Raw genomic sequence first — 10,000 nt, 5'->3', positions numbered from 1 at the left:
GTGTGCATACAGCAGTGTGTGTGTGCAGACAGCAGTGTGTGTGCAGACAGCAGTGTGTGTGTGCAGACAGCAGTGTGTGTGCAGACAGCAGTGTGTGTGCAGACAGCAGTGTGTGTGCAGACAGCAGTGTGTGTGCAGACAGCAGTGTGTGCAGACATCAGTGTGTGCAGACATCAGTGTGTGCAGACATCAGTGTGTGCAGACAGCAGTGTGTGCAGACAGCAGTGTGTGTGCAGACAGCAGTGTGTGCAGACAGCAGTGTGTGTGCAGACAGCAGTGTGTGTGTGCAGACAGCAGTGTGTGTGCAGACAGCAGTGTGTGCAGACAGCAGTGTGTGTGCAGACAGCAGTGTGTGTGCAGACATCAGTGTGTGCAGACATCAGTGTGTGCAGACAGCAGTGTGTGTGCAGACATCAGTGTGTGCAGACAGCAGTGTGTGCAGACAGCAGTGTGTGTGCAGACAGCAGTGTGTGTGCAGACAGCAGTGTGTGTGCAGACAGCAGTGTGTGTGCAGACAGCAGTGTGTGTGCAGACAGCAGTGTGTGTGCAGACAGCAGTGTGCAGTGCAGAGAGCAGTGTGTGTGCAGACAGCAGTGTGTGTGCAGACAGCAATGTGTGTGCAGACAGCAGTGTGTGTGCAGACAGCAGTGTGTGTGCAGACAGCAGTCCTCTGTCTCTTCTTTCTCAGTCAGATCAATCAAAGCAGCTGCTGACACCTCCTGACCCTGCCTTGACCCCTGTCATGTGACGGGGGTGCTCCTCCGTGTGACAATAGGGGTCCTCGCGGGGGGAGAGGTCTCCGCTCCCACACAATAACAAACAAACGGCGGAGCGTCCGTCTGTCTGTGCAGCGCCCCGTTTTAAACATAAATCAGGGTGCATGGGCTGCCAAGCTGCTCCTTTTAACACCGCCGCGGCGTCTCCGACTGTTTCGCAACTGTTGCCGCCGTTTGGAATGATGCATCGGAGCCGTGACTCGATACACCATTAAACTGTGTTTTGCAATTGTGCTTCTTTAGCAGGCCCATAAGTCTCTTTACGGCCACCCTGTTGGGGTTGATGGTGGCTGGTTGGGAGCTGCTTTGAGGGCAACTCGATTTGCACGGCATAAAGAAAGCGTGGTTCGCGGAAATGTATTTGAAATTGAATGACATGGCAGCAGAATGTCTCCTGCACATGTGCAAGTAATGTCTACGGCCTTCATGTGGGGAAGTGGCCTTCTAAATGTTGTGCTTTTTATTCTTTCTTCTATCAGTTAAAGACCAGAAGCTGTGGGGTTCAGAGTGTCGCGTGCTTCTTTCCCACTCGTAAAGCAACGTTTCAAAGCGTGACGGTATGGTTGTATCTTTCAGTGGTTAGGTATTGAGGTGGCAGCAGAGGAAATTGAATTGAGGTTTTGTGAAGCGAGGACAGCGGCCTTCTAAAAGGCAAGGCCGGTTCAAGGGGACAATACTGTCATGGAGAATGGTTCGACTTTGTGAGAGAGTGCACTATGGGAAGCGTGCAATGTAGCACGACTCAACTATTTGGGACAAATTTTCTAAATGTTTAAAAATGTGTCATCTTTTCTATAAATGTTGTGAGCTTGTCTATTGGCTATTCTCACTATTTGTGATGTTTTTTGTTTTTTTTTGTGCCTAAATACATATTTTTTATAAACCTGGGGGATCGGGTGCATATTCACTTCAATAATATTCATAGCGCTGAATGACTTACAGACGAGAGTCCAGTGATGTTGCACTGTAGCAGCGTGGTGTCTTCCACAAGCATCTCCCCCAGCAACACACTGAAGCATGGAGAGTAGCTCCAAGCCACTGGACGCACGCACGCACGCACGCACGCACGCGCACACACACACACACACACACACACACACACACACACACACACACACACACACACACACACACACACACACACACACACACAATCAAAAGTCATAAACCAGCTACACCTTCGACAGGACCAAAGAGTTTCATATGAAAAGTGCCAAAACTGCAGTCCATGGGATACTTTCAACCTGGCCATTACAGGTAAGAATTCTTAATTTGAATAAATAAACTATTTAGTTTTAACCACATAATTATACATAAAAATTGGCAAATTGAGATTTGGACTTGCCCATTGGCAATCCGTATAAAGAGATTAGTTAATGGATTGTTATGGATTGCAGCTTTTAACAAATGATGCGAACTAAACGTGTTGTGTATTGTCTTCATGTGAATGAAGGAACCTTTGTACTTGGTGACGACAGCAGAGTTGACACTGAGAGGCTCCTGGAAGTCCAGCCTGAGACTGGTGCTGCTGCTGACAGACAGACAGACAGCACTGGGGACGTCTGGAGGGTCTGGGGATGAGACAGACAGATATGGTACACACTGCACAGAATGATATTCACACTCGTTCTTGTCGTGTTGCGAGCTTGAAGATCGGCTGTTTCACAATTATTGCATTCGAGACCTCAAATTCATAATGTATTTTTCATACATTTGGGTCCCAGGACAATACAAGATTTCTCTTTTGGGTCTTGAGCTGAAATAAATTGGGAACACCTGATGCAGCTATAGATCTGACATAATAAGACTTCTCTAGCATCCATGGGCCTGCGCCCTGCGGCCCCGTATTTCAGAGCATGCGACTGTGGAATCGTTACACTTTAACAACTTTAACGAACGCCATTCTGGGGGGACGGGGGGACATTCGGCAAGAAAAAATAAAAAAAACATTTGGTGAGAGGCAATTTTGTGGACGGAAAAAAGTGGTCCAAGTACAGTTGTAACTGTACGGGTACGGGCGTAAGCTGTTATAATAATGTGACATAAAAAAAATAATAAGAAATCTCCATCTGCTGTTTTTAACACAGCAGATCTGAGGAATGCCACTACTGTATCTGGAAGCCTGAGAAAAAGGCCAATAAGACAAAGTTGCCCATAAAATAGCATGAGTATGTGGAATAATAATAAAGGAGAAAAAGGTCTTTTCTGCATCAAAGTCCAGACTGATTCCAGTGGATGGGAGGAGCATGGGGGAAGGGGGGGGGGGGGGCTGTCTACCCTGCCACCACGCGTGTCAAGAAACGCCTGTAAAACGGTTAAAGAGTGTGTTAAGCGCGCGCGTGCGTGTGCACATACGCGTGTGCACATACACGTGCGCGAGCACAGAGCCATGTCCCAGGCGTGCCAACATGGAAGCCATTAACAGTTCAGCCCAGACAGAATGCCACAGGAGAAAAAAAAATTAAATCACAACGACAACCCGGGAACGATCAGAGTGCCAGGCTGCACTTCAGCACATGATCTACAGCCACGCACGCACTCACGCACGCACGCGCGCACGCACACACGCACGCACACAGACACACACACACACACACACACACACACACACACACACACACACACACACACACACACACACACACACACACACACACACACACACACACAACCACACAACCACCTAAATAATATGAATAAATAATAATTAATACCCTACTATACTAACATACTACATCATCACACGATAAGTGTGCGCAAGTGCTGAAAGCGGAGCGCGCCATGCAGCAGGACTTACTGGCGTGCTCGAAGCCTGTCTGCATTCGTCTGAAGAGCCGGTGTCTCCACTCCCAGGCCTTCAGCTGCCTCTCGCTGTGGTCCGGACCCTCTCTCTTCAGCTGCCTCTCGCTGTCGTCCGAGCCCTCCTTCAGCTGCCTTACGCTGTGGTCCGAGCCCTCTCTCTCCTCGCCCGCGGGACCCTCGCTCTGCACCTGGGCCTGTAGCTCGCCCACCCGCTGCTCCGCCTCGCGTACCAGGGTGGCCAGGTGTACCGCACGGCCTTCCAGACTGACAACTAGCCGACATGAAGGGGAGAGAGAGACCGAGAGAGAGAGAGAGAGAGAGAGAGAGAGAACGGTCAATATATGAAAATAAATCACACCAAAAATGTATACACAAGGTTTTTGAGTGGATTCTTGTACTGCATCGGGCATGCTAAATAACTAGGAAGATATGCGTTTTCAAGATGGCCTCCGAGATGTGGCGACACTTTGTGAGCAGAGCCTTCTAATGGAGAGTTGCGTCAACGAGGGGGCAGAAACAGCGCCGGTCACGTGGTTCACGTAACTCGAAAGGTAAAAGTACTCATTACCTCATTATTAGAATATCTAATTTCACAAGTTTTCAAAATTACGAACATCTTTTGAAAATAGCAGATCTACGCGCTAGATCGGCTATTTTCAAATAGCCAAAGTATATATAGGGCTGAAGTGGTTAATGCATGTTTAATAAGAATAATAAATAAATAAATCTACAAAGTAACTAGTAACTAAAGTTTTCAAATAATTGTAGTGGAGTAAAGGTACAATAGTTGCGTCTGAGATGTAGTGGAGTAGAAGTAAAAGTACTGAAACTTTAAAATACTCCAGTAAAGTAAAGATTCCTTATTTTATGTGTACATATGTACATATGTACACTACTACTTGAGTATACATACAGTATTTAGACACTTACCCCACTGTTTGAGATACAAATGGATAAATGAATGAGGTTGATACAGTGCAGTGCAGGCCAGGAATTAGCCTGTATGTACAGTATAGCGCGCCAACACAGCAGCATGGGCAGCTGTATACAGTGAGCAAACACAGCAGCATGGGCAGCTGTATGCAGTGAGCAAACACAGCAGCATGGGCAGCTGTTTGCAGCAGGTCATTGTGGTGAAGTGTGTCCTTGTAAAGAAATCACACCATGTGTATCATGCTGTCATGGAAAACCCACGTTGCTGCAATTTCTACTGCAAATGATCTTCCTCCCTTTTATGGGCCGAATTGAACGTTTACACGGTCATCTTGGTGGTTAAGCGAGTTTCAAGACACTGTGGGTGCTAGTAGACACTCTGTTGTTCTGGTGATGCTGTTCAGACAACAATGACAGCTTCGCTGGTGGGAAGAAACCTTGTATGTCCATATTTCCCATTTTCTGTTTTCCATAAAAGAAAGAAAGGACTAGTACGTCACTCAGGAGTGGCAGAAAAATAGCTGATCTACAAGCTCAGAACGGGTCTGATCTACAAGCTCACAACGGGTCTGATCTACAAGCTCTACAACGGGTCGCATCGGCTATTTTTGCTACTTTTGAAACATTTTGAAAGTGAATGTGCTTAAGTCTGTCTGTGGGTTTTATATTACACCAATGAAAAGTGTAAAAAGAAAAAAAGAAGGAAAAAAATCTTGGGACCAAATAATAACTACACTGATGGAATGGAACACACGTTCTTTTTTCCAATTCCTGAAAAGTACTTCTGGGATTCTGCCCGAGAGCAATGATATGCCATGCGGTAAGGTTATCCCGCTTATACCATGGACACTTACCAATGATTGACCACTTAAATGCTATATACTTAAGTTAAGTTATGTGTATTAGCTGTTCCAGACCAGAAGGTCTTGTTGGGTATCCCTAGGAACCCCCTCAAGGACCCTTGGGGGTCCTCGGACAGTCGGACCCCACATTGAGAAGCAGTGCATTACGGTATAGATTACTGTTATATAGCCTACTAAATATGCTTTATATCTTGCTGGTATGAAAGAGTCAAAATAGACTGTTACAACACCTCTGACTAGGTCCTGCTTGTACAGTAGCATGTGTGTCAATAGCATCACCCAGAGAACAACATGAACTGACAACAGCTTTACAGTAAAGACCCGTACGAGTCCATTTGGTTCCATTTGTTAAATTGAACACTAAGGACTTCATTATGTGTGGTTGAAAGCAGTCCAAGGAAACATTGTTGGTTCCTTTGGTAAACAAAATATAAGCTAAGATTTTGTTCTTTATTTTTTAAAAAATTTTTTAATCACTGGAGATTCTTGGCCAAAGGGAGGAATAAATGTTTTTCACTGAGTGCTCACTTGAACAACGCACGCGTCTCCGCTTGCGTTACCGCGAGGAACCGTTTTCCCTCCATGACTCTGCGTTTTAACAGGCCAATCTCTTTAATGACTTTGTTTGTCATAGAGCTCAGGCAAATTCCTCAATAAACTTAATTTAACTGTGCAGTCCCTCGTTAGAGGTGACATCACTAAAGGAAGAAAATGACAAAAAATGGGGCAATGAAAGGGAGAGCGGGAGAGAGGGAGAGAGAGAGAGAGAGAGAGAGAGAGAGAGAGAGAGAGAGAGAGAGAGAGAGAGAGGGTGTTTTGAGTATGGGTCATGTGTGTGGTTATAAGGGAACCCATAATGGTGGGAACATACACAAGCGTGATTCACACTGGTGTCGTAAACTGCTTCGCCTGCAAAACCCAATTTGTATTTTGAACCTATTTTAACACCACAAACAACCTATTAAATTACCTGACTCTCCCGAGTCACAGAGCCACAGGCACGGATGCTTTGACGGGGTGCATATTGAAGACTATAATTTGCCACCTCTACAGAGCATGCATACGTCTGTTGAAAAGCAGTGTGACAGGTCTAGCTCAGCTTGTCACGGTTCGGTACCAGAGAGGGTAGGACCCAACTGCAGGACGACAGTCAGGAAACTTTCAACGTGTTTATTAGCACCAAAAAGGGCAACACTGGGAATAAACAAACACTAGGAACACTAGGAAATAACTTCAAAAACAGGAGCAACTAGAAAACTGTGACAATAACTAATAATCCGACGAGGAACAAACAGGGGAGTATATATAGACACAGGGAGTAACAGGACACAAGTGCAAAACATAGGCTAATCACAGTGCTGGTGAGACAAGGCAGGTACAGAATACAGGGGCAGACAGGAAAGCATAAAACCATACTACAAAATAAAAGGTACACAGTACAAGATCAACTCTAACTGGAAATAAGAAACATGGAACACAAAACTACTAAATCACAGGAAAACAGTAAAGTAAAACACTAAAAACCAAGAAACACAAGAAAGAACAAAACATGTCACGGAACGTGACACAGCTCAGGCAGAGACACACGGCAGTGGTGGTGGTCCTTAGAAAAATAAGCCCACATGGAGAATAAATCGCTGGTTCTCAACCTTTTCTGGATCAGAGCCCACTTGAAAATCTGTTTGCGGCCGATTGATTGTGTTCCCCGTGGCTTGGATGAATGGAAGTTATTATTTAGCAGTATATCACAATGAAAACTCACTTTTCAAATAATATATGAAAAGAATATGAAAGTTATAATATAAGAACAATCTTCGTGTTTTGTCAACTATTTGGGGGGCCACTTGCAATATCCTCATGGCCCACAGGATGAGAACCTAAGAAATTAAGTGCTAACCCCAAGAAACAACTCATCTACATTGAGAGCATAGATGACGTACACAGAGGGACTTCATCGTAAGTCCCTCTGTATGCTCTGCTCTCAACATACTGTACGTAGATACCCTCAATATGATTCACTTCATGCACGACTGAGATCATCCTGACTGGCTGCCGCTGCATCACTGAGAAAATCAAACTAGATTAGAAAAAATCACCCTTGTGTGAAGTGAAGTGAGTGTTGACAATTTCTATGATTATTGAGGGACGCTAGCCCCTCCTATATACAGGTTTGATGTTTGTTTTTAGTTCAATGTTTGTTTTAAAAACGCCATTGACAATGAAGGGAAAATCTACGTCATATTGTCCCTAACACAAACATTAAATGCCATTAACAATAAAGAGAATTTAATGTTTATTTTGTAAGTCTTCCCTGTGTATTTTTAGTTTCTTCTTAAAAGCTGAAAGTCAAAAGGGCCTATCGAAATAAACAGTCACAATATCATCCCCTCCCTTAACCCCTCCCCCTTTATCATACACCAGCTGTGGGTGCAGCTTGAGTTCAGGTGGATGACCAAAAGCTTTTTTTTTGTTGCTATTTTTGATAAATCTTGTACATTTTCTCCTGGGGGTCCCTGGAACAGCATATTTTGAGATGGGGGTCAGCAGCCAAGCGCATATTATGGGGTCGTTGACATGGAAAAAGTGTGAGAACCACTGATATACTGTATTATAGTTTTTCAGAAAACTATTAGGATTTAGAAGACATTTGCAGAATGGGCCTCCGGGTCTGAAGGGGATTAATCGGAGCATTAGGCTATAAGTGACTTGAAATGCAACGTAAGACGTTTCAGGGCGCTTCGAGGACACCGGCATCGGCGGAGCTCTTCCTTGGTGGCTGTGGTCTTTCTTTGGGAGTGTTTGGGGTTGGTGTGTGTCTGTGTTTAGTCTGTGGGGTCTGTGTTTGTTCGTCGGAGATTCCACTGTTGAGCGTTAGATTCCACTGTTGACAGCACGTTTAAAGCTCCGTGTCCAAATGTCTGCCCGGGTGTTTGATTGTGCAGCTTTACTAAGCGTCTCTTTAGTAGCCGTCAGCCTCTCTTTGAATTCAGACGGGCCTGTCATTAATTATTGTTCTCCTTTCACGTGAGTCATTTGTTTTAACTTAAGCCATTCTGTACGGGAACCCCTTTTGGTGTTTTAACTAAGCATTATGTTATACTTTAGCTATTGAAAAATAGCAGATCTACAAGCTCATAGGTCGTAAAAATGCGGCACAAATCTTTGAATATATATTCTTTCAGAGCGATTTTTTTTTTTTCGACGTCAGGCCAAAATGGGTTAACTACTGAGTTTAGTTCAGGGCTTGGTCAGAACTACCTGAACCATATACATATAGTTGACCAGGGTCCCCCTTGGCTCTGTGCTTGGTCCGCTCCTTTTCCCCTCTATGCCAAAAATAGCAGGTCTAGTACAAGCTTGAGCTTGTATATATGATACTTTTCGCATGGTTAAAGGTTGGGGTAAAGATTAACATGATGTATGATGGTATCCTTGTATATGTAAAACAAAATCTTGTCTGTGTACCTGCAATTTTCCAAAGGACTTCTAAGATGTTAGATGTGTCGATTTTTTGATATGCAGTTAAACTTGTTATACACCAGAGGCATGAGGAATAAAAGACTTGAGTATGCTGCATCAATATTCATATCATTGAGTCTATATGCATCATTCATACAGCCTTGTGGTCGAAAAAACACCCTCGGCTCGAATAAAAATTGCATCGCTTCATCGCCGCATAATATTAACGTTTTGTGTGGATTGATGTAGCCTTGACACAAACAACAGCTAAATGATGTAGCCTTGACACAAACAACAGCTAAAATGGACGTGAAAGATGGCTCAAAACGAAAGGTCCCCCAGCATGCAAGGAGCATTAAACTGACAGATTTTACAGCGTGGTGTCTGTCTGTCTGTCTCTGGACCCTTATGGAGTCTGCCGTGGCAGGATCAATAGGAATCACAATCAATCCTTTCAAAGGCCAGAGAGAACTCGACAGCGGCTTTGATCTCAATTCTCCTCAGATGCAGTTTGATTAGATTGCGCTTATAAAGATGCTTTCCTCGCTCTCTGTTGTTCTCTCGCCCTTTATTCCTCCGCCTGTCTCTGAACTTACAGTGTATGCACATGCACACGCACACGCACACACGCGCACACACACGCACACCACACACACACACACACACACACACACACACACACACACACACACACACACACACACACACACACACACACACACACACACACACACACACTTGACTCTCTCAAGTGTTATTTAGGCTCCAGAGAGAGAGAGAGAGAGAGAAGGAGAGAGGGGGGAGCTATCAAAGAGCTAACTTCAGTAAACACCACTTTCCATTCGAGTGTTTCCAATTTAGTGATACCTTTATAAGACGTCTGGCCTAGAAAAGTGTGTGTGTGTGTGCGCACACATACACACGCACGCACGCACACACACACACACACATATGCGCGCGCAGCACAGTACAGCGTGCGTGCAGAAGCACAAACAGTGTAGGAGCCTCGCTGGCGAGTTCTAATCATTAACAGAAGAAGGGGAGTGAGGGCTCAGCAGATCACAGGCAGCGAAAACTGCTTATGAAGATGACTAATATCGCATCGGAATTACCACCCCTTCATCGCCCTTAATGCATTTTCACTGCCAGCAAACAACAGAAAAATGT

The 10,000-nt window shown here is 44.8% G+C and overlaps 1 protein-coding gene across 2 annotated transcripts in view; it reads right to left on the bottom strand.

Moving 5' to 3' along the window:
- Window positions 1-10,000, bottom strand: part of ankfn1b (ankyrin repeat and fibronectin type III domain containing 1b) — a 237,809-nt gene that overhangs the window by 32,536 nt on the left and 195,273 nt on the right. Inside the window, exons 9-11 of one of the 2 annotated variants that reach the window (XM_083787093.1) lie at window positions 3,574-3,849; window positions 2,234-2,338; window positions 1,717-1,814 (exon numbers count right to left, since the gene is read on the bottom strand). In XM_083787093.1, the coding sequence (XP_083643219.1) occupies window positions 1,717-1,814; window positions 2,234-2,338; window positions 3,574-3,849 (479 nt within the window). Of the gene's footprint in view, window positions 1-1,716; window positions 1,815-2,233; window positions 2,348-3,573; window positions 3,850-10,000 lie in introns of both variants that reach the window. The other variant, XM_083787092.1, reaches the window with a different exon arrangement.

This window comes from Protomyctophum parallelum, assembly GCF_964188405.1.
Source record: "Protomyctophum parallelum genome assembly, chromosome: 17".
Classification (NCBI taxonomy): Eukaryota; Metazoa; Chordata; class Actinopteri; order Myctophiformes; family Myctophidae; genus Protomyctophum; species Protomyctophum parallelum.
Note: the sequence above shows the minus strand (reverse complement) of the source record. Positions and strands in the feature narration are given on the sequence as shown.